The 25894-nt window shown below is 43.2% G+C and overlaps 1 protein-coding gene across 12 annotated transcripts in view; it reads right to left on the bottom strand.

The window, feature by feature from the left end:
- Positions 1–25894, bottom strand: part of LOC310964676 (muscleblind-like protein 2a) — a 49594-nt gene continuing 23700 nt past the window's right edge. For 3 of the 12 annotated variants that reach the window (XM_083937898.1, XM_083937894.1, XM_083937899.1), the window contains exons 3-9: positions 17947–18111; positions 16435–16638; positions 13772–14032; positions 10545–10598; positions 9984–10128; positions 8469–8504; positions 1–3976 (exon numbers count right to left, since the gene is read on the bottom strand). In XM_083937898.1, the coding sequence (XP_083794024.1) occupies positions 3852–3976; positions 8469–8504; positions 9984–10128; positions 10545–10598; positions 13772–14032; positions 16435–16638; positions 17947–18111 (990 nt within the window). In that variant the 3' untranslated portion in view covers positions 1–3851. Of the gene's footprint in view, positions 3977–7256; positions 7352–8468; positions 8505–9983; positions 10129–10544; positions 10599–13771; positions 14033–16434; positions 16639–17946; positions 18112–25894 lie in introns of all 12 variants that reach the window. The other 9 variants (XM_083937900.1, XM_083937904.1, XM_083937902.1 and 6 more) reach the window with 9 other exon arrangements.

Genomic DNA, 25894 nt, shown 5'->3' with positions numbered 1-25894 from the left:
TTTCTTTGATTTTCTTTATTTCTTTCTTTCAATAGATTTTACACTATCTTGCTGGAACCAAAGAAACATTTGACTATAGAAACATAAAGTAGCACAAAATAAATGCAAAAACAAAAAAAGAAAAGGAATACATTTAGAAATGATTACATTGAAACTATAAATCCCATGAAGGTCTTCTTGTCAATTTATCCTTAGGGGTTTTCTTTGTCTGTGGGGAACACTGCAACAGTGATGGCACAGGCTGTCACAGTTCCTAACCTGCAGTCTCCAGTGTGGCGCCCTCTGCTGGCTAAAGCTATGGATTACACACTCCACACAGTGCCACTGTAAGGCGACGGGACAAAAAGATGTCACTACAGATTCGAGAGCCCAGAAGAATAATATCATGACTGTTCACTCTTCCGGACCCCTCCCCCCTCCCCCTCCCCCCTTTTGGCCTAGTGATGTGCACGTTAAAACCCCAAAAATGATTTCAGATATAAAGAGACATGTTTGAAATGAAAGTGAGAAGGGATCTGGGAAAAAGGGACCCGTTGGAGTCTCTTTTTAATCAATTTCATAAGAGCTCTTAACAACATAAAACCTTAAGCACGATGGACTCAAGATAAGGCAAAGTGTTTGGATAAGCTGAGTCTGCTCAGTCGACCAACTGCTCAGAAAGTGCTCACGTTTCTCTTTTTCTTTTTTCTTTCCCCCATCAGTCAATCGTTGCCAACACATTTAAAAACAAAACAAAAACAAGAACATTACATCTCAAGAAGGAGTCAAGGTCACCAAATGAGGACATTTTGCGTACAGACTCTTTAGGAACATTCAGTACATTATCATTAAGCAAGAAAAGAAAATATTGTATTCTCATGCAACATGTTGAATTAAAGTGATTTGCCGGTTGGCGTCTGCTTCTGATTGATACACAGATCTACTGCAGGAGCAACCTGTAAACCCTCAAAGGAAATGAAAAACTGATCACATCTTTAAACAATATGAAAAGTGCAATCCTTAACTCTAGTGATACATACGCCTCGACTACAACGTCCGTGTGGAACCTACAGGTCCTTTGTCAGGGGAAGAGTTGTACATCTGAACTTATTCATTTATAGATTATTTAGCTCTCATATATATATTTATGTATATATATATATTTATATATATAATCTATGTAACATTGATGACTTTAAATCTATTTAAGTGTTACACTCACAGCACTATACAGGCTGTTGTTGGCTAATGAAAATATCAGGTCATTGTCATAATCTCAGTGAAGAATAAGAAATGTTCTTTACAATCTACCTTGTGTACAGCGTGTTCTAGCAAAAAAGGAAACAAACGAAAAAAAATCAACGAAACGATGTCATTTACAAAAATACCCAACTTTAGTAATCGCAACATTTGGTTGCCACGGCAACAACTTAATATTGTTATGAAATACTATTATACTAGAGTGAAAAGTACATCTTTTTTGAGTTTTCTTCTCTTTTTTTTTTGGTAAAATGTCATCTATACAATAAACATTTTTTTTTCCCCCCAACGACACAAGCATCTCTATGACTACGCTCATCGCTGCCACGCCGGGATCTTTTGATCCATGAGAAGGCAAGAAAGATCCAGTGGCTCTCCATCGGCAGGTTGACTTTTGAAATCCCAGCCCTCAGACGTGTACGTGTGTGTGTGTGTGTGTGTGTGTGTGTGTGTGCGACTTCTCATTCGCTGACCTGACAGGTTAGACCTTGAAATGACCAACCGTGCAGAACGCGGCACAGCTCAATAAATTACATTCATTTCAAAATAGAATAGTTAACGACGTTGTTTTGGACTAAAAATTTGAACGAGAGTAACGTAAGATAAATTACGACGAAATAAAAACTTTTACCACCTTCCACGAACACGAATAGCACGCGCGAATCAAAGGGCGCGTGGAGACGATCGGGGCGAAAGAAACCGAAATGTGAAACCGGAGTGACGTACTCCTGTTCCAAGGTGTGATTGTGGATCGTCAATGTTAATCAAGCAACATGAGATTACATTGAGATGTTTGAAATGTGGGGAATAGAGTTAGTGAGTTAAAAACTATTTAAAATAAAGGAAAATAATGAGATCTTGGCTGGAAATGATTGTTGATGGAGGTGGAGATGGTGGAGGATTTTTTTTTTGGGGAGGGTTCAAAAATACCTTGATAGTAGACACAACACAATTTCTTTAAATAACTTTGAATACATTTCTAGAACCATGAATATAAACTCTCAAAATAAGAGACACTTTACATACATTACACAGTTTACAATACATTTTTTTTTCTCACTCACGTTCCTCGTGTAAACTACTCAAACCATGGTAAGAAACGATGGTACACCGTGAAAGTCACCACACATTCTACAAAGCTAGTTTTTGATTTGTCGTTTCTTGAACTTCTTTTCGTCTCCATAAAGTCACTTGTGATGTTAATGAGCGGTTACTCGCTTTTTTTTTTCCCCCGGTAACGATCCGCGAAGATGTGATGTCTTTCCCCAAAAAAGTCCACGTCGCTTCCGACAGCCGGTGTGTGTTGTGTCTGACGTTCAGTGATACACTCTGGATGAACGTGTTGTTGTTGAGCATTTTTTAGGCACTTCTACAGTTTTCTAAAATGGAACAGGATTATCGGTGATAGTAGGGTTGGACAGGACAACCGACGGTCACAGATAGCCCTCCAGTCAAAGTTCAAGTCATCTTTTGCTTGACGAGCGTCGTCAAATGCACCGTTTTTTTTTTGTTAAGTCTTAGCACTTAAGTTCCTCACCCACCCCCCCGAAATCCTCTCCTAACCAGGCCTGGTGTTGTCACCGCCTGCTGGACCTCGCTTCAAGTCCCAGTCTGCCGGCAGACCATCAGTCTCACATGCGCACACTAACAAGGCTTGGTATGTCTGGAACGAACCCTCAAGCTTTGTTAAGCCCTTGGCACAGACCCGAGCCTTTAGGCTTCTTTTTTCTTTTTCGGTAATGGCCACGACTATCTTCCGTCAACACTGGGCGCTGTCTTCCCCCAGTCCCGACTGCATGCAAAAATCCGTGCACAATCTATCCCACGGCTCCTCCTGAACAAAGAACTGAACCCAGCACCGAAACAAATAAAGGGTGCGTTGTGAGCAGCTTTTGCAAATGGCAAAAGAGAGAGATAGAGAGAAAAAAAAGAATTTATCAGGGCTCTGCTTTCCGGCAGGTTCACTCCACCGACCTCTTCAACTTTGGCAAGATGTTTTCCGGAGATGAAAAGTTGGCAAAGGGGGGTGGGGGGTGGGGAGAAGCTTCATCATGGCATCTTAACAGCATCTGGGGCAGGTGAGGGTCACGGAGGCACCCTCGCAGGAACAGTCACATTACGAAAACACGAGCCTGTCTGCCACAAGGACATTCAACTTTTGTAGAGAGAAAAGCAAAGACGGCGAGACGAGGACACTCTTTAAAAGCGCCGAGTGCGCTGGTGTGGTTGTGCGCGGGTTTCTCTGTGACTCTTCCTGTTTTCCCACTAAGCACTATATGTCTCGTATAGTGCAAATCAATCGTCTTTTGTTTTTTCCACTAACCAAAGGGATGAACGTTGTGCAGCGGTTTTTAGAATAAATATGAAAGAAAGGGTATCCACGGTACTTTGGGAGAACAGTTGTTAAAATGAACCTCTATAGTGTGTCTGCTATGTATGTCGTACTATACATAAGAATATTTTTGATGTTTTTCATGTTAATAGTTTTTTTTTTCTAGCAATACATACAGTATATGTCTATTTTTTTAAATTATTATTGTTATTTTTTTTTTAAATGTGTGTGTGTTACACCGGCACTGCAGTTCTTACGGTTAAATTGAAGTGTTACACTCTTAGCATGCAGGTTGCTGGACCTCTACGGGAGAGGTAAGGTAGTATTTACACAGGGACAGTTTTGGGTTTCCTAGTGCAGCTTCGTCACACTCCGTTCTGTTCCTGAAACTTACTTCAGGATGATCTGGAGGAGAGAGACAGAGAGATGGACACAAGGACGGGGACAGAGAGAACACAAGGAGAGACACGTTTAGTGTACCTGTAAGAGAGAAACTGTATTATAATTAAAACACATATACATAACAACATAAGTACAATGATGTGATCTGGGTCAAACACTATTTGCCTTTATTTCTGCCTACTTAAGGCCTCACTTAATACCAAACAAACATGTCTGATGTGTAACCTCCACATCTTGGCCCTGATTGGTCAGTGTAGAGGTGTGAAAGTAGGCAATTTAAACTTTATGGCTCTTAACTCTTACGGCGTTTTCAAACCCATACTTTATGTTGCTCTTATTGGTTGGTAAACTTGTTGCTTTTTCCTGTTTGTTGTTAGTTTAGCGCTAAAAAAAGTGATTGAAAATGCATCACGAAAAGCCACGTGAGAGCATTCACTCAGATTTGTCTGGAGACGTGAACAGAGGGCTATGAGGTGAGTCTAAAGCGTTCAGCGATGCATCATAAAGACTGTTTATAATTGTTTTTAAGCATTCAGAGACATGTAGGCATCACTTTTACGTCCAGTCTTTCAGTAGAGCCTCTGATTACTTGCAAATAGCATTTGACGCAGGTCTGGTCACCTCTGTGTGTATTCTCTTTTTTAGAAAGAAAGACTGATCCAACACACCACAAAGAGAGAGATAAGACAAAGAAGAAGAGAGAGAGAGAGAGATGGTCTATAGGGGAGGAAGACAGAAAGAAGAGCTGCTGGCCGCCATCATGTGGTCGCCTCTGGCAGCAAGCCGACACAGTACAAAGCAGCGCGGTGCTTGTTAACATACAATAGACAGCCAGTAAAGGACAGAAGCCACTGGTGACATCACACATCACAAAAGGTCACCACAGGTGGAGAGCGTGTGATGTGCACGGGCTGAGAGGAAAAGCCCGGTTCACAGTGCTTTATAGGAAAATATAACTGGGTGCCAGATGGGTGGGATCGAACACATACAGGACGGTACACCCCACCCGTCTGGTACCACAGGGGGGTAAAAACAAACACAAAGAATTGTTTGCAGGCCCTTATTTGCAGCATGTTTCAGCCTGGCAGATGATGATAATTCAATTTAAGTGGAGGTTTGAACTTTTGTATCTTTATTTTAAAAATCAGATTAATATTCTAATTGCATTGGCTCTTAGTGACCCAGTGTGTTAATTTGAATAAATGTGATAAACATCTCTCCACAGGGAGGTAAGAGATTGAACCCTGCTCCTCTATCTGAAGAGCTGCTCAATATAACAATCTCTAATCCTATTTAATTATACCAACTTTATCTTCCTGTGAGTTCAGTAGGCGCGTCACACACAGCCCGGAAAGTAACGTCGGTAACGTAATGCCGTATTCAGACAGCTGGGGGTGCTGTAACTTCACAATCTCCAGAGAGAGCAGAGACGTTAGCAGCAGCCCCGGCACTGTCAGCACATGGTCAATATGAGCTGGAACATGGGATGATGTGATTGGTTCCTGCTTGTCGTGTCACGGTGACAGTTCAGACGGTCAGGAGTTGACCAGACTCTGAACCTCTTGACGTGTCTGCAACATCCTGTCCCTCTATGCATGTGCACTACTCACTGTGTAATGTTCTTTTAGCACAAGATAAAGCAAAAGCTACATGATTGATGTCAATATGATCATTGAATTCTCCTCACTAAGACTGTCAAAATGATCTTGAAGAAGCCATGTAACAGTTAAGGAGATGCAAATGAATGCTAACAGGCTAGCGTGAGGTCAAACTCTGGGTGTGCAGTTCAGTTTGAGGTTGTTTTTCACAGTTATTTTCACAGTGACGTCTGCAGCATGTGCCCCTACAGAATGAAAAAAAAACAACACAATCTGGCTTTATTTTGAAAAACCATACGACAGGGATGACTGTAGTAAACCATGCGTGCACTGTAGCAGTACAGCTGGTGATTATGAGTGTTAACCGTGTCCTAGCTGGAGGGATCTTTATGCAGGGCGGAGCAGGGAGGGAGAGAGAGAGAGAGAGAGAGGGAGCAGACGGAGACAGACAGCGAGGGGCTGACGTCAGTGTTTCATGGGCTCCTTGTCCCACATGCATCTTTAAAGAGCAGCTCTGCTTCCTGCTGCTACTGCTGCTGCATGCCAATTACAGGAAGAGACGGTGATTCACAGGAAGTGCACACACTGCTGGCCTATGAGGGGCAATAAAGCACAAGGTATTGTGGCCCGGATCCTTGGTTAATGATCAAAGGGGCGTCTCGGAGAAATGATGAATGCTCTGTGTGCGTTAAAGGAGTTTATTCTCTAACTTGAATTAATGTTTTCTGTGCACAAGAAAAATTAAAAACAAGCAGTGACAAATGACGTGGTTGTTTTCCAGTTAGAGTGTATTTGTACCTGTGGAACACTTATCTGTTCATCTGCGTGTCCTCAAGGCACCTCTACACTCAACTACCAGTAAATGATTACCAGCTGCGTGAGGCAGGAGCGCCAGCATTGTGCTGAAATTTCCAGGTTAAAAATGGGGCACATGTGCGTCACTCTGGCATTCAAACCTGGCCCTGCTTCCCTGGCTGCTGCTGACACGCAGCAACAGGAGAGCCACCGATCAGAGGCCATTTTTAGACAGCTTCTGTGATCATTTTTCCTGTGTCTGTCTCACCCTGACAAGCGCCGCCCGTAACTGCTTCTTCACATGATTTATTCTCCCTTTTATCCCCCGACCAGGAAGAGGTGAAACGGAGAAACTTAGAGGGGGGGAAGAAAAAAAAGAATCCAACATAGCAGCTGTTAAGATTCAGCTGTGCAGAAATTGCCTTTATGTAGTTGCTAGAATGTGTGTTTTGCGTAGCACACAAGCAGTACAGATGATGGCCCCTGTTGCAGATGGAGAGGCTTATTTGACAACAACGAGAAAAGTGGAAAATAAAACTTAAAACAGAACATGCAAAACAAAACCAGGAAGTAGTGCAACACAACACAACTACTACTTTGCAAATGTGGGAGCTCTGAAGAAGTGCTCGTTGGGAGCGCCTAATGATGTTTTACGAGAAATATGAGACGGTGCTCAGATTCCCCCCTTGGCTTTAAATTCTCTGGAAAATACCCACTCACAGGCGTCTTTGTGCCAGTGTGAGCTCGCCCAGTGCAGGCGGATGGATGGATGGATGACAAGGGGCTGGGCGTGGAAGGCTCAGCTGCAGGTTATTGCGGCTCCCTATTAGAAGGCAGTACTTATTCAGAGCTCCAGGGACTGATGAAAGAAAGCTTTAAAAGGAGCAAACCTGATTGGCTGGTGCTGTTGCTGCGTAGGGGACACTTGTGGCAGGAGTTGTTGCTGCAGAGACAGTAGCAGGCGTAGCACTGTACATCATTGGGACTTTGGTTTGAGGGTGGGAGAGGAGGAGGGGAGAGGGAGGAGGAGGAATGGGGAGGAGAGGGAAGGAGGTGGTAGCAATGGACAGGTGGGTGGAGCGTTATGGTAACCATGGCAACAGTTGTGATGTGCGTGTGCCGACGGTGTCGTTTGTTGTTGTTGATGATGATGATGGTGGTGGTGGTGATGGTGGTGGCGGATGTTACAGAGAGCCAGCAAGCCATCGTTAGGGTTACACCGGCAGATGGCATGCAACCATTCACAATGCAAAGCAAGGAGGACAGAAAGAAAGAAAGAAAAAAGAGAGCGTGGGAGGAAAAATAACAAACAAAAAAACAAGAGGAGAGAAGCTGATTACAATCACAAGTAAGGAAATTTTATACGGAAAAATCAGTTTGCTGTTTTTCCCAGAGAGGTTGAGGAGCACAAGACACCAATTACAATGACTCAATGACATTTTTGGCAGCGAGGATGGGAATTTTATTCTTCTAATTCATGTGGGCTGACCTGTTGAACAGCAGGAAGATGCCAAACACCCACGTAACATGCAAGTGTGATAGATTGTTGTCATATTATATTTTAAATCAATGTTCCTCGTCGTCATTTTTACATTTTTTAAAGCTGCTGATTAGCCAACTGGGACTATTTGTTTGTAATTTGTAATTCCCATCCCCTTCCAGCAGAGACAAACGCTCCGGCTATGTGACTGAAATAACTTCTCTGGGAAACTGATTTCAATTTCCTGATCAACACAGCACAGCAAACAGACAGTAGCTATCCTACGGCTTAAGAACAGATCAGTATTTTATCTGTTTTCATCGTAAACAAACAATCATTAGCGAGTAAGTCAGCAGGGACACAAGAACTGAGAGTCAACTATTTCAGGTGATACAAAATGGACACAAACATGTCTTTCATATCCTGTCTCAGCCTAAAGAAATGAACAGTTTGATGACAATATCACATTCTCTAACAGTTTCATCGCCGTCACAGGGGGTGATGCCTTTTGTCTCACCTGCGAGGGCTGCAGATACTCCACCCCCGCCCGCCCCCCACCCTCCACCACCCCTTTTATACATCAAACAGTGTGTGTGAGATCAAAGGGAAGGTCAGGACCTACCAAGACTGCTAGCAGGAGTCATGCACAAGACTGACCCTGTTGTGTTCATGCAAAGAAAGACAGAGGGAGAAAGAGGGAGAGTGGGGAGACAGACAGAGAGAGAGAGAGAGAGAGTGAGAGAGAGGGGGGAGAGAGTGAGAAAGAGAGAGAGAGGATGAAATAAATGGGTTAATTGAGAGGGAGGAGAACAACAAGGTTAGACAAAAAAAAAAGCTTGAAGACTTCACTCAGCTCAGATGCTACTGCTACAGTGGTGCTGTCGGACAGTTATGATTGCAGCAGCAAGCAGAGGAGTTCTCTTATTCAGTTATGGCGTTAGTGAGAGAATACTTTTTATATTCAGAGGCAGCTAAATCAAACATTAAGCAAATACATGTATACTGTAGATTATGAAATTGTGGCCACGTTTGATGTGTTGCAATGCCACAAGGGAAGGAAATAATACACAATCTGGATAATTAGTCACTTATTTACGGCAGAATTTCATCCTTTTCTCCATTTTTTTGCATGTCAGCAATCTGAATAAGCTAGAAAAAAAGGGAGGTAAGACTAAATAAAAGGGAGAATAAGTCTAAAGGGGTGATCGAGCCAAACGCAGCATCTTGCAGTGTCAGTACAATGATGACGCAGGCTTCCACTCAGATCTAGATCAAATGAAGAAACCCCACCCAAATGAAACAAAACAGATCTGTAAAAACACGATTTGCAAACACGACTTTAACCCAGGGCTACCTCCAACCCATAGATACAGAGAGAGAGGGAGGGAGGGATGAGGGGCGCCGTCAGGCATCTCACACCACAGGGGAACAAAAGGAGCAGGTAAAAGGAGGAGTGAGGGATGTGAGTTCCATCCTCATGACTCAGTGTGGCTACAGGCTGCCGTGTTAGCTGCAGCTAACTCACTTAGCGATTGGCCCGAGGGGGCTTAAGCTACTTTTACTTTCTATGGGAAGAGTTGACACGGTGCATTTTGTTTGGGGGGAAGAACTGAAGAGGAATAAGGCAGCTGAGTTAAATTGGAAATATTGGAACAAAATAGAATTTTTTAAAATTGCCTTTTTGCTCTAAGTTATTATTTTCTTTAAACCGCTTAAAGTTCTGGATTCTAAACACAGCGACGGAGCCTTTGAGTTGGAAACAACTGGGCCTGTTTTCGCTCACATGCTTGGCTGTGCAATATTCAAGTGGAAATATATATATATATATATATTTCATTACTCTGATCAAAGCATGCCCTTCACCATGGCAGACGTTACGTGTTATATTGGCAGATCAAAGTTTTGGGACGGCACGGTGAATAGTTGAAACATTAGCACACGCCAACACAGCAGGGCTCCTTATGTGCGTCACTCAAATAAATCTTTTCCAAAAGAAAATATAGGACTTCATGCGAGGTGCTCTCACTTTAGCATGAGCAACATTTGTGATGGATAACGGGTTAGCTGAGCACATTCAGTGAGTGTATCTGGGTTTGCATGCTCTGCATAACTATGAGTATCCATTGGGAGCTCTTACCTGTGGGAAAGAAAGCGGGTTGCTGGAGCTGTGCGTTGGCCAGCGCCTGCTGGTAGTGCAAAACACTGTGGTTGAACAGGGAGCCGTTGCTCTTCTCAAGTGCTTGTCTCTTTGGTAGGGGCTGGAGGCAGCCGTGGGGGAATGCCTATCCACCGAACACACACACACACACACACGCACACACACGCGGTCACACGCACACACACGACAGAAGCACAGCAGATTTGATCCGTATACTTACACAAGTCAACAGTGATATTTGTGAATTTGTTATTTGTCTATGCACAGCACAAGGCAAACATGGAAACTTGCTGTAACTATCACAAGGACAATGAGAAACTACACCATAGCAAGGCAATCAACAACACATTAAAGAAAATAGTGTGAAATATTTTAACATTACATTGTAGTTTAATAAATGTACAGTACGATCTAGGACTAAATATTTACACTGTCTTACAGGGTTTCACAAAAAACAAAAGAGCCAACTTAAATTTTGTGAGTGGCTACAGTACAATTAAAGAAGCTACATGCAAAGCAAAAGGTGAAAGGTCAAAGTACCAGGTCTACAGTTGCCTCGAGGGGTCGCTTCATTGCTTTGGCAGTCGACTGAGTCTTTAATTAGCAGGCAGCGAGCACATGATGGCAGTGGGCCAATGGGATTCAAGCGTATTAACATACAGGTAACAGCAAGCAGAGGTGCGTCATGGGGGACAGCATTGCATTGTGGATAGGTGAGAAGGAAAAAAACAAAAACAAAAATAATCTGAATGCAAGTATACCACATACAAAACAATAGGCATGCACATAAACAAAAGACTGTTTTGTTTACTTTAAAGAAACATTGCTACTTTTTGAATTAGTACAAAAGCAAAAAAAAGCATCTACTGTACATTAACCTTTGGTTAAAAAAAAATGTATTTCAAAACTACTGGGAAAGCATTTAGTAGTAACGTAAGCTATCTCTGTACAAGGTAAATCAACTTTTTTATATGTATGTATATCTACGCATGAAGAAAATGCAGTAAACACAACTGATTCAGACTATTAGTACTGGCATTAGATGTGAGATCTGAACAATAACACACAATAATTACAGTGCTACTGAAGGTGGTTTTGGCCCTGAGAAACTCCCACGACAGATTGGGACGTGAGCGAGCTCAAATTATTGAACTCTGCCCCTCACTACTGGCAGCGAGAACTGGACACATTTGTGTAGGCAGGTTTTAAATCTACTCAAGGGAGAGGCTGTTGAAAACGCTGTCAACCGAGCGGCGGCGACAATAAGTAGTCCTAAGAATTGGAAGAAAAATGTAGTTTAACCGTGTAGTGGTGTCGATTCACGTCTAGTGCTTGAAATAAGTGACAAAACTCTGTATTGGAGCGCATGTGGGAGATGACGCAATGCGAGTTCAATCACAGAATGTGGAGCTCTGTTTATTCTTACATTCCTCAACAAATATCTCACAGTGTTTACAAACCTAATATTAGTATGAAGCCACCTTACCGAGGAAATAATAAACTGTTTTATTTCAGCTTATCGCTTTAGTTAAGTCTTTAAAAAATACATTTGATGTCACTGCTGAGAGGGGGGGAAAAAAGATGACACGGATGTGATGAGCACAGTTAAGGGGTCCATGCACAAGCCTCTTGCTTCACGTATGTGGATTGTTTAACAGCACGTAACAATGTATATCCTATTAAGGAGCTGCAGTGTTAACAAGCTTAAACACTGTGGTTAGTTTGAATGGAAGATGGTCTATTAAAGTGACATGAAAAGCAAAGGTGACTGCATTCGACTCGCATGAAGAAGAAGAGTACAGCATGGCAAGCAACACATAATGTGGCACAGTAAAAACAACATAATCTCAGTAATAGGATCTTCTTACTGTAACTGTATCAGTTAATGTGTAACCTTACCTACAGTTTTACGTTATCTTATTTGCTTTAGATTTAAAAAAAAAAGAAAAAGAGTGAATTATGGATAATGATATTACCTATCTGCAGCAGTGCAGCAATACAGGTTTAATGGGGCTCTGCTTCAATAAAAGTGCTTCAGCTTAGGCTGAGGGCTAAAAGAAAATTGGATTAAAGGTGCTGACTAAACAAGACATTGTCCTAAGGTTAACCCTGCTCACCTATAGCACGGCTTGTAACTGCCAATGGTTAATTGGGAATTGGGTCGTAAAGTTGATGAATTCGCCATGTGAGGAACACAGGAGGAGCACGGAGCATAGGATTGTGAAGCGAATGCAATAGGAAGATAAACGAAATCTTCCTGTTTGACGAAGCATTGTGTACCAGATGGGGAAGTTGTTGAGCTAAGGTGCCTTTAATAAAACAGCGCTGACGGGTCAACATTAGGTTATACCGCCTTTGGGGGCTCAGGCTCTCTTTTATTTATGCATGTTTCAATTCCCTTTTCCTGCTTTCCTGCAGCTGCAACAAACGCACGGGCCAAATTAACCTAGGTCGACTTATCATCCGCACTGTGGGCTTGATGGAGGAAGGACAAAGAGAGCAAGCAGCGATGAGCCAGCCAATGACAGAGGTATGTGCAACGCGTAAAAGCATGCCCATGCCATGGAGGGGAAAAAAAAGTCAGTCAGCGGCACACTAGCGCAGTACAAGGTGTGCGAGTGCAGCAGCCAAAGGACCGTTGAAAAAGAAGCCACTCGGAGCCTGCGGGAGGGTGGGGCACAGCCAAGTCACACTGCCAAACCCTTCCCACTGTCTGTCTGTCTGTCTGTCTGTCTGTCTGTCTAGCTCTCCTTCAGCCTGTTGGAGGATTGCAGAGGAGGGTAAACCCCCACCTGTGATGCTACATCCTCATCCATCCCCGATTCAATTTACACTCATCTGCAGAGAGCCGCACTTATCATTGAGAGCAGGGGGAGAGGTGGGATGGGGGGTGAGCCAGCACATTGTCTCTGTGTGAACCAAGGGCATTGGAAAATAAAAGCAGACTGCGGAGAGATAATAACAGATTGTTCTTGCGGCATTATACCGATGACGTTTAGGTCTCGCTAAACCCTGTTTATTGTATACAGCGGCCTCACTATGGGATGACTATTGTTAGTGAATTGTGCACTGGAGTCCACTAGAATAAGCTAGCAGAGGTGGGGATGTTTTATACAGTAATAAAGCAGGGCTCCACATTTTATGTTACTGTGGGTGTCATCATTTGCAGCATGCGTTTATATATCGTGTAAGCCAAGATGATTTGTGATAATGTCGCGTGTGTCCACTGAGCTTATGTGTGGATCATTTTAATTGGCTCAAAGTTGCTCAAAAGACACCGTGGGTCGTGTTGGGCTGTGTTCGAACATTTAACAGTTGGAGTATGTATTCATGGAATTACAACAATCTATAATCTACAATTTAAACAATATGTGCGTTGTATAACGTCAGGTAGCTGTTACTAGGCACGGCAGCTTTGTACCAGAACCTCTGCGCTAATACGAATACGTTCTTTAGAGTGGGAATATGACTTGCTCTTCCACAACCATAAAACCTCCAATAATAACTTGTTTATTTGGTGCCCTATAAAGCCTCCCTGGATATTACAATGAAAGGAAAGTTAAAGGTAAACTGTATATAGGCGCTATAAAATAGACTTATTGTCCTTCGCGGATCTAACAAACTCCTGCTCTAAAAGTACTCTAAACAAGCAGAAACCTTGGGAGATTAGTTTGGTTACTACAAGGATAAGCAAGTATGTGTGTGTGTGTGTGTGTTCTACCACTGTGTAGGTACAGGGTACAGTAGAAAGGGTGTAGTGCTCTCACCATGGCTGCAGCTGTGGCGGCAGCTTGTGCGGCCACAGCTGTCTGGTTGGCCTGGTGTTGGGCGGCCTTAATCTTGGCCTGCAGGTGGGCCGGGGGGTGGAAGTACTTGCACTTCTCGCGGGAGCAGCGGCTCTTGATGTAGTCCATGCAGACGGTGACCGTGTTGTCGCTGGTGTCGATCATGGGGCTGTCGCTCGGGTGAGCGAAGCGGCAGTCGGTCTCCCCGCGAGCGCAGTTGCCCCGCTGGAACTCGCGGCAAACCTGGGAGCAGGAGAGTCAGGCGGACGGACAGACACACAGATGTACGCATGCAGAGAGAAAACAAAGAAACACACAGAAATACAAACCATGAATACTTGAGGAAACAATATTAAACAGCAAAATACTCATTGCAGTGGCTGCATCCAATTCAATGTATTTCTTATCAACCTCTTACTGCACTGCGTGATCAACCAGCAAAGTAACTCAGGCAGCCGTCAAAATCTTGATGACCAAATTTTATTTTCTCAAAATATTTGACATTTTGGTGTCCGACTGTTGGCTGGGAAGTTCATCTACTTTTGTTATCAATTATGATTTTGGCTTTTATGAAAACACGATAATTGAGATCAAGCAATTTTTGTGCCACATTCCGTTTCACAATGATGCTCATGTTTTGTCTTGTGTCATAAATCCAACGCAGTCCTTTCCTTTAGAGCGGTGCATTGATTTAGTGACTGGAATCTGTTGAATGCAGTTTAACAAAATGTTGAGCATATGTTTAGGAATCGTCAGTAGGTTGTAGCAATGCACTACACCATATTTGATCTAATTTATTTTGGACTCTTTTTTATTTATTTATTGAATTTAGTCATTTTTCAGTGTGTTGTGGAGGTGTTCTTATTTATTTTATTTCAAGATGAATTATTTTAATGTTTGTATCTATACATGATGTATTATCTGTACATTTATTTATTTTATTTGCTGTTCAGTTGAATTACATTTAAAGTTCAAGAGATCCACTGTTAAAAAGACAATAAAAAATAGAAATGCATGATGTTTCAAGTCAATGAGTAATTGTGTTCAATAGTCATGATCACCATATTGACCAAAATAATCAATATGAGTATTTTTGCCATAATGGAGCAGCCCTACGGTTTTAAAAATAACAATCTTGATACATATTTAGATAAACACGTATAGGGTGTCTTGCACTTGCACACAGGATCGTATGTTTTACTTCATTCGGCTGCACCAGACTTAAAAAGGATTACGGCAAGCTTTATTTTTTGTTTAAAAAAAATATATTTACTTTAGGACTCAGTGTGAAAAGGTCTTAACAGCATGTAACTTAAGTGCAACGTGTGCCAAACCCAGATGATTGCGGAGTCACTGAACCAGTAAGTGTTCAACTGTTCATAATCACATGGGGATCTGCTTTTGACTTGCACTCCGGGACTGAGACACACTGAGAGTATACACACACACACACGCACACACACACACACACACGCACACACGCACACACGCACACACGCACACACACACACACACACACACACACACACACACACACACACACACACACACACACACACGTGCAAACACGCACACACATGCTGGTTTTGTGTGGGAGTGTATGCGTGTCTCACAGGGATACTGTTTCATTAGAGCCAACTTCATTCAGTTGCTAAGTGATAGCGCTCCTGGAGAAAAACACATAGAGGAGCACACCTACGCATCACCTCAAGGTCTTAGGCAGATTGTTGTTTATCTTTTAAAATGTAGCAGAAAACAAACCCCTCTCCTCAATCACCAAGCTATTCTTATTCAGTGTTGTTTGCCAAAGGGCAGGCGGGGATTGCAGAAGTTGTCGTAATTGTCCCCGTCTCACTGTGGCTGTCTAGCAAGTACCAGTTTGTGTTGAGCGATTTCCAATTTACTGTAATCTCACACTATCTGTGTTTTTTTTTAGCGTCATGTTTCTGATACAAGCATTGAATTATTTCTTGAAGGGCTAACACAATCAGATGTTCTTTAACTTATGCTCAAGGATAATGCAAGTTTCAAGTACGCAGAGTTGTTTCGATTTATTGTTTGTGTGCCTTTCAGCCTTTAGTTCAAACTGAACAAGCTTCTCGGTGTTATAAACACGGGAGAAATGCTTATCTGGCCTCATCCAATAATATATTTACTGAAGTCAATAATTACTTGCTTATGAAACAGCAAACGTGTTTGTTCTTTTAGGTCCTTGTTGAGGGCGACTTATAGAACAAGTAGTTGGATTCAAAAAGTTCATTCATAGGTTAAAGATGCGTGTATGTGTGTGTCTTGTATTTGTTGCTATGACAACTTCTGTGGTAACCAATGATTTTACCTTTTCCTGTATTCATTTCACAGTAGGAGGAAAATCTTTTCAGATGTTACAAATGCAATGCAACCAAAAATACTCTGAAGCTGCAAATTATACTCATTAGCACCATGTATCTTTTGCACACGCATATTCAGAGTAATATGTTATCATAATTATAATTTACGACCTCACAATTAGCTGTCATATTATCTGAGAGAGAGAGAGAGAGAGAGAGAGAGAGAGAGAGAGAGAGAGAGAGAGAGAGAGAGAGAGAGAGAGAGAGAGAGAGAGAGAGAGAGAGAGAGAAAGAGACTGTGATTGGGTGGGTCACCTCCAACTTGTCCGTACGCAGCAGTTTCTGGCTGGAGGAAGAGCCGGTGGTCACAGAGACAGGCGGGCTGCCGGGGACCATACAGGGGGTGCTGGGCAGGATATCTGTGGGCACCAGGCCCATGCTGTGGGACATGGGAGTCAGGTAGGGTGTGTAGCTTAACCCTGCGGTGGAACCCAGGCCCTGGCTGCATTGAAACGTCTGCTGTACATGAAGAGAAAGACAGTCTTTATGGTCATCACTGCCCTTTAAAGGTCCCGTATTATGCTCATTTTCAGGTTTGTACTTGTATTTTGGGTCAGGGACAAAAGAAATGGCTGAATGGTAAAGATGTAAAATGATAAATGTACCAAGGGAACTTAGGGAGTGGGGTGTGGAAGGCAGGAAGATGCTATATAGTAATCATAAAGAGGGAGAGAAGACAGAGGAAAGAGACACAAGAGACAAATGAACGAAGGCGCAGCTGTGCAGAGTGGCAGATGAGAGAGATGAGAGGTGAGGTGGGGAGGGGGTGTGACAGGTAGAGAGAGAGCCAGGGGAAAAGAGAGGAATAGGTTTCAGAGGAAAAGCAGAGAGAGAGAGAGGGAAGCGAGGGTAGAAACAAGAGAAGGGTTTTTTTAACCTCTATATATCCCAGGAAGATTTTTGCTGAGCTAGCATGTTCTTTTTCAGCTACAGCCTTACATTGATGCAGTTCAACACATTCACACCTGGCAGCTGCCCAGTGCAACCACAGTCTACCGCTGACTCCAGAGCAACTCCGAGTGAGGAGGTGGGGAGTTTGGTATCTAAATAACTAGTAAAAGGTCTCATATCATGCTCATTTTCAGGTGTATACGTGTATTTTGGGTTTTTACTAGAACACGTGTACATACTTTAATGTTCAAAAAACACATTATTTTTCTCATCCTGTCTGTCTGAATATACTTGTGTTCACCCTCTGTCTGAAACACTCTCTGTTAGCTCCTGTCTCTTTAAGAACCCCTCCTGAAAAAGCCCAGTCTGCTCTGATTGATGAATCAGAGCAGATCTTCCACATCCGCACGCATAGAGCCTCACATTGCAGCCGGGGAATGACTGTAACAGCACTGTAGCAGCACTTTCTATCTATATCTAGCATAGTTGTGACATCACAACCGCACAGAAGTCTTGACGGCTTGTTTAAAGAATACGGGCTGTGGGCATTTTTCTGTGGATTGAGCGTTTTGATTCTTTCACAGTAGTTATAAAGCACCTCGACCTGCTTTTTAATCAAATAAGACATGGAAATCTCACTTTTTTACTATATGGGACCTTTACAGCTTTAAAGAAAACTTCTGGCATGAAGAGTGACTTCATTCAAATGTAGGTTAACCTGAACTGAACTGAATTGATGTAACTTGATATGGAAAGATGTTTCAGCAGGAGCAAAGCCAGACTTTTGACAGTGTGGCGCAACAACATAGCTCACTGCTATTTTCATAGTGAGTCACACTGACTGTCAATTCCCACAGTAGTGAGGCCGGCACTAACCACGGGTTGCATGGTGGTGCCGGGGATCATGAACTGCATCTGTTGAGCCAACATGGCGGCCGCTGTCTTCTGCTGGATCAGGTTGTTTCGCCCGTTGATCTCCAGCTGGGTCTTCAGGTGAGCCGGCGGGTGGAGGTATTTGCAGTTCTCTCGTGTGCAACGGCCCTGCGCAGGGAGAGAGAGAGAGAGACAAACAAGGTCATTAACAGTCTGAAAACTTCAAGTCTCTGATCAACAGAATGAACTGAAACGCTGTCCTGTCATAATAAACCTGATGAAGAACAGGTTGTGTGTGTGCCTGAGGACGTGGCAGATTTGTGGGCATTGATTTTGACACAGACTCCAGAACATCAAGTGCTTGAGGGCAGCATACATATTCATACTTGGAGAGTGTGAAACATATAAAACCATCAGGAATGTTTGTTCTTATCCAATGGGGGTAGCAAGTAGCTCTCGGGCCCTGAGTAGAAAAATTGTTATGAAAGATGATTACTAGCTTCTTACTTGCTAGCTTGTTAACTCTGACAGGTCTTGGTCCTGCCTGCACCTTGGGCCCACTGTATTCAGTGCAGACATGGAAATGAGGAGAGGTTGACAAAGGCTAGGGCCCTAGTTCTGATCCTAGCTATCTCGCCATCACGACTGAATCTCTGTAGCTTTGCGATGGACAGGTCATTCAGTGTTCTCTGTGGAAATGCAAATGCAGGGTTGGCAGGGTCAGGATTACAGAGACCCTGGCGGATAAAGGCAATTATACTGTCAACCCAGAGGCTAATGGCAAACACAATAATCCAATATGGATCCTCATTGCGGTGGTTATTGCGAGGAGAGTGGGTGCAAGAGAAGGGAGGTCAGGAGGGAGCAACCTAGTGAGGGCACCGGGAAAAAGAGACTGTGGGGAAAGATGGAAAGTATAGGTAAGCCGAGGAGCGGTGGAAAAGATGTGGGCAGAGTGGAGTGATATGAATGAGTACAGAGGTCAAAGCGGAGGTAACAGGGACAGGCCAAGACAAATGGAGAGAATGTGACATGGCACGTTTTGGTGAATGTGAAGGAGGGCAGAGAGAGGTGAAGCTAATTCAGAATCAGTCTAGCATGAGGCGCTCCCAACACCCCTCAACTTCATGACATGAAAGAGTCACAACAGTGTGGCCTGATTGGCAACGCCGTACGATCATTCCTCTAATTTTCTGACATGAGAAAATACGACAGCTCTGTCCACACAGCGATGTTTAATTACTCAAGCGCTGTACTCAAACACCAATTTAAGTCCTTAATCAAACATGTGAAATGACAACAAGTCATCAGACAATACCCTGATGTGACAAGTTATATTTTAAAGAACTAACTTGTTATTAAATAGAAAGCAGTCAGCTCGTGGAACACGCAGTCACAACCAAAGACAGTGAAGCTGTATTTACCCAATATGAAGCCTCTAAGCTACCGTGATGATCTTAAATGTGCTCTCTATTTTACTGTCATAAAAGGAAAAGCACAGGTAGAATCAATAACACTATCACCAACTGCATCAAATTCAGATGTGGCACTTCCAGGGCGCTGGTATTGTGCATGCTGTCTGACTGGCATGGCTTACTGGGAAACTTAAACGTCCCATATCAGGCTCATTTTTAGGTTCATATTTGTATTTCAGGTTTCAACTACAACATGTTCACATGCTTTAATGTTCAAAAAACACATTATTTTTCTCATACCGTCTCTCTGAATATATCTGTATCCACGTTCTGTCTGAAACGCTTTGTTTTAGAACCTGCCTCTTTAAGACCCCCTCCTGAAAAAGCCCAGTCTGCTCTGATTGGTCAGTGTTTCCGCATTTCTGCATGTCATTGCAGCAGGGGAATGACTGTAACAGCACTGTAGCAGCACTTTCTAGATATATACTAAATAGTTGTGACATCACAACCGTTTAAAGGCACAGTTTCTGAATACGGGCTGTGTGCATTTCTCTGTGGATTGAGAGTTTTGATACTTTACCTTTAACCTCTACCTGGTCCTAGTGTAAATATGACTCGAAAGCACATTGAGATAATTAGTTTTGGCAGTATCTGCGCTCTGGAAGGAGCCAATGAAGATACGACTATAAAATAATACATTATTCTTATACTATTCTTAGTGAAGCACGTATCTGGAACATATCCCATGGGTTGTGATGCAGTGTAAATGAATAAAAGCATAATATGGATTATTTCTGTTAACACAAAGGCTTGAAAGCCCAGAGAGTGTCGCGCACTGTGCTACAGGGATTTGAAGGAGCTACTCGACCTCTTAAAGTCTATGTATCCACACTAAAAAGCTTTCTTTTTCTACTTCAGGTGGGGAGACAAACACAGAAGAACTTTTAATCAAGCCTGGCTCCCAGAGTAAATAACCAATAATCTTCAAGTCTCATCAAAGGAAAAACTAATAAAAACCTGGCTATCCTTTTCTTTCCGACAGATATTAAGACACCCCACCGAGCATCAAACACACTTCTGGTGCTCTTTCAACTGATTTGAAGCTGCCGCAAAGGATATTAAGTCTGCAGACGCTAGGCTTCTTTGTAATTTTTGTTTTCACATTAATAAACACACAAAGATATGAATTAAGGTGTTCTGCTTGTGATACACAAACGCTGGGAGCACAAGTGTCAGGTATAAGATCTGACATTTACGGGGCGCCTTGGAGTAGCGCTGTATAATGATGCGAGTCACTGGTGGGACGGGAATGGCCTCCACACCCCGGTGGTAAAGCTGCAAACGAACCGCAGATACCCCCCGACGGTTCACATGCACCAAATCACACCTGCCCACACATATGCATACTAAATCATACAATCACAACAAGCATCGCCCACACACACTGGCACAGGCATTCATAGATAAACACCCTGCTGCACACATACACACACACACACACACACACGCACAAAGTTTTGTTAAGCCTTGTCCAGACCAGAGGAATAATGACAGCACTGAACCCAGCAACCCAAAAACCCTCAGAGGTGTCAAAACTAATTGGAGCCTTATGCACGGACACCTTATGCACGGAATGCCTGGGCAGGTGTATGTGTGCCCAGGAGAAACTGTGTGGGCGGGTGTGACTGACTGTGTGTGTGTGACTGTGTGTGTGTGTATGTGAGAGAGAGAGAGAAGGAGCTGGTGCTGAAGCTGAGCTTTGGACTGCATCCCAAACTGAGTCTGCAGGGAAGCACAGCATCACCACCGCGCCCTGCAGAGATCACAGACACAGACAGACACACGCAAAACACACACCACCACAGACCGTCGCCACTCACTTATGTAGCCATTAACTGACCTTTTGCTCCATATTCAGTTCATCTATAATCCGTGAGTGACAGGTGCTTTTTTTGCAATTACTCATCATTAGTCCCCATTTAAGTGATGAGGTAAATGGTGGTGAAGCTACTCGGGAGAGTGTTTCATAACGTACTAGGCGCTGTCGTACTAAGTGCAAGCCTTGAACTCGTGAAAACCTTCTCCTTTCATGCCGTCAAACTTTGTTCGAGAGCCTTTTCTCCCTGATGTATTCATGATCCACCACAGCATTGTGCCCGTTCTTTGCATAAATTAGGTTTCATTTGTCTTCTGTCTTTCTTTTTGTCTAGTTCGGAGGTGGAAGAAGCAAATAAATTAAGCACTTTCGCGAGGGCTCTCATGGTAATGGAATTTCCGACACTATAAAACGGTGAGGAATTCAGCGTGGCATTTAATTCCATGAAAACGTGAATTATTTGCAGTAAATTGAATTATCCAAAGTCAATTAAATCCATCGCCATGATTAACTCTACGATGCTGTTTGAGACAGGATTATTGACATGTTACTTAGTTTTTGTCTGCATAGAGTAAAGAGACACAGGAGACACAACTGCAAATCATTAAAGTAAGTATTGATATGCATTTATCTATTCATAACACAGAGATTGAAGCGGATAAGTTACTGTGGACATAATAGAGTTAATGAGTCTGCATTGTAAGAAGTATGTTGCTACCAAATCCCAAGGATCAGCGCAGCAACATTCATTGGAATAAGCAAAATATGCATGCTATAAAGTTATTCACAGTGTCTTTGACTAGCTTATGCTCCTGGAAGTCCCAGTGTCTAATAGTAGAGAGGATAAGGACGTGCTTTAAATACGGTTAAAGGACATCAAAATGGCTGATATCCTTTGGGGGAGTTACAACGTTAGGTCGCATATTTAAGAGTAGATCAGTTCATTTATGGCAGGATTTCATTCAGCTGTGTTCACAATGGAGGTATACGGTCAGGTAGTCCGACACTATATATTGTGGGCTAATCCTCTCCTTGAAAAGACATCCTGGCATCCGCAGCTGTCATCAAGTAACAATGCTGATAAAAACACACACCCCCACACGCGTATTATGCTGCATTCATTAAGCTCAGGAAGGTGTTAATTTATTGGTACTGTGCAGAGCAAGTAAAAAGCTTTCACCCACGTCACATCTCTCTGATAAGCTCCAAGTGAGGGTGAAAATCTGACAAGTGCTTTATGAAAGAAGTAATTCTTGCCTTAATAAAACACGTTAAGGCAGATTGCAACAACTGCGTAGTGATGGCTACACAGAGCAATTACACTACTTTCATACTAATGATCTTCAGTGAAGGGTCCAGGCGGCGGTAGGAAATAATGTTTCCCCTTCTGCGCTTTGGGATTCAAAGCACATAAGATGAGGTAAGCTTTGTCGAAAATGCAGCACTGTCTGCATCTCATATGAAAAAAGGACGAGACGCTCATGGCTCGTGGTTTGAACGGTGAGGTAGTCCACCGGCGCGGAGATGACAGAGCTAAAAAGCGGCGTGCGTGGCTGTCGGATGACAATGCAGTGGCATCATCTGGTTTCAGACCTTTATCTTTTTGAGAGGGTGGCAGACACACGCAAACACAAAAACACCCACACACCCACATAGAAAGACACACACTGTGCCTTCTGTCTAAGCCACCCACTCGGAGAGCAGAGCAGAAATCCATTCACCACGGCATTGCCTCCGAGCAGCCGTCTATGAAAAGGATCTTTGAAAGCACCAAGGCACCTCTGTGATTCACGCACCAGCCACCTGTGTGTAGCCATAGCTACACGGGGAAATTATACCTTTCAGCGGGGTTACTCACATGGCCACTCTCATTGTAGGCTGCAGCGTTGCCCTTGTGTGTATGAAATGCTATGATCCATGCTTTGGGATACACTAATAGCTGCTTTGATTCAGATTGGATAATTACCTCCTTGCGTCGCAGTGAAAAAACGAGCGAACAATGAAGGGGAGATCAAAGATAAATTATTGGTTGTTTTCACTTGAAACGGATCCTCTGTCCTCGAGATATTACTGCTCGCACATTCTTCAAATCCCCACAGCTCTTGCCGACAAAATAGCACTTATTGTTTGCAAAGTTTCCGTATATAGTAGTAATATCAATTAAAATGTGTCCCATATAAGTGTTGATCCAGGGGGGGAAGGGGATAAAGGCAGCTAATTTCATAAACAGATTAGGATTACGCTCACTTCACCCATTGAGGCTCTCTCAATTGTTTTTAGTTCTTGTAATTAGGGCTCATTAATTACTTCTGGAAAACTTTTTTTTTTATTTTCAGGCGTCAATGGTGCAATTCTTTCCTTTTTCATCTAACAGCGTACAGAGGGTTTTATTTTTGACTGTGCATTCCTTGATATGCGCTGCTGGTATGTGACTGTGACCTTATGCTGTCGCTTTTTGGATAAGACCAACTGCTAAATGCAGCTTAGTCCATTAAAGTTGCATCAAAGATTAATTTCAGTAATTTATCAAGTAAAAATGACATTCCTAAATGGTTTATCCTTGTTGTCGTGTGTGCCATTTCACTGATCACGCTCCATATCGGACATCAGCACACAATGTTCAAACCTTTAGCAAAGGGATTGAGGTAGAGAAAGAAAAAAAACCTTTCTCTTTAGTAAACACTGGCATGAGAACACAAAAACCCCAAACCACCGAGACACAGTGACCGATGGCTGAGGAGGGCACAACATTTTCTCCTGCCCAAACACAACATAACTATTGTGCTGCAACGCTCCAGCTATGGCAACTAAGCAGACAGAAAAACACTTGGGAAAACATTCATTCTCCGCCTGTGACCCTACTTGTACTTTTGTTCACCTCCAATACTGTAGTTTCCAGCGTCTGAATGTCTTTTCACTGGCAGCGGACGACTTTGTAAGATTTAATATGTTGTTTACCAGACACAGACGAACAGACGTATCCCCCGACAGTCAGCTGTACTGTGTGTCTGATTCGGGGCTGTTACAGCTGTGATATTTCTTTTAAAGGAGGGCAAATCTGACAGAATGTAACACCCAAAGCATTTCTACCGCATTTCCAATGATAAATACCACTGCAATAACACCAAGATAATGGATACATTCAAACAAGAACCATTATTAAACTAAATCCCCTCTGGAGTCTGAGAAACATAATTAGCACCCCAGAATATAACACATTTAAAGGGAACACTGGCCCAAATGGTCCATTGAAAACTGCCGTTATCTTCCCTTGACTGGGCTTAACGCTGCCATCTCTGTCAGTGGCAGGACCCCCCCCCCTCCTCCTCCTTCATCAGCCTGGCTGAATGGTCAGAGTGATGACTGTTGTGTGTCTGTGGGTGGCACAGACACAGAGGGCCAGTCTTCCACCCCCTCGGCAGAATAGCGCTTCAGTTGTGGGCCCCTCCGTTCACCACTGTAACATTTGCATTTTACCCTGAATGGACGCTCTATCCTCGGGCCTGCTGGAGACAGAGAGTGGCTGCCTATAGGCTGCAGCCGACAGAGGAGCTGTAAATGTCCTCGTAAAGGCGACTTTAGATTGCATCCCCGTGGCTGCAATCGGCCCTAATAGGGAAGCTAGCACCCTGGTGCTGCTTAGCCGAGATGGATACATTTAAAATGAGTGCTGCTTTTTTTCCCACATCAGCAATTCAAACTGAGAGACAATATCGATGTATTACATAGTGCCAAGTCTTGGGAATCTGGAATGTCTGTGTGCATGTGTTTCTCTATTAAGCCCCCTGTCTACAGAGAAGCTGGGTAGGCTTTACATGTTGTCTTTCTGATGCTACACAACGCTCAGTGATGAGATCAATGGCAGTGTGACTGTCAGTATTGCTTGTCTGCAATCTAGTAAAACCAATCGGGGAGGGAGATCCTGGAAAAAATAGCTTCAAAGATGAAGGGTCAGCACAAGAGAGGCAATGGCTTTTGATGGTTGAATGCACCGTCGAGGCAGTGGAGGCTGTGGCACAGAGGCGGTTGTAGTCCATTTCAAATAGGGGGACCACTGCAGGGGTACTCCCCAAAGATCAGAAAAATTCCAGCTGAAAAAACACAACAAACTGTGTACTCCCCAAAGATCTGACGAGTACAGTATTTTTCTGGATGGATGAATGGATGTGCTCTAAAGAGAAACTGTAGCAAAGCCCCCCCCCTGTTTATCCGATTGTCCTGCTCAGTACGAAAGAAGGAGGAGTGAGAAACTGACACTAATTTTTCTGACAGGAAGCCTGTGATATGTGTAATCCCCTTAGAGCATAGCCAAAGAACCTGTTGTATCTCCACTGACCAGAGAAGGCGGGGGGGTGTTCCCTCAATGTTCCCTCGTATCTCTTCCTTTTCTTTCTCGCTCAACGCCTTGTCCTGTCTTTAATGCCATGTCATTTGCATTGTTGAGAAATATGCATGGCTCATGCTCATCCGTCGGCTGTGTGTTTTGTCTACAAGTATTCGTATCTGTGGCTATAAATATCCATATAAGAGCATTTCTTGGCCTGCGACAACTACTGGAACTGATCCTGGAATGATCAGTATGTCTCGCTGCCACGTTTAGAAGATGAGACGTATAAGTCCTCTTTTTCATTTCCGACCATGTCCACGCTCTTTCTCTCTT

The sequence above is a fragment of the Echiichthys vipera genome (assembly GCF_963691815.1).
Source record: "Echiichthys vipera genome assembly, chromosome: 23".
NCBI lineage: Eukaryota > Metazoa > Chordata > Actinopteri > Perciformes > Trachinidae > Echiichthys > Echiichthys vipera.
Note: the sequence above shows the minus strand (reverse complement) of the source record. Positions and strands in the feature narration are given on the sequence as shown.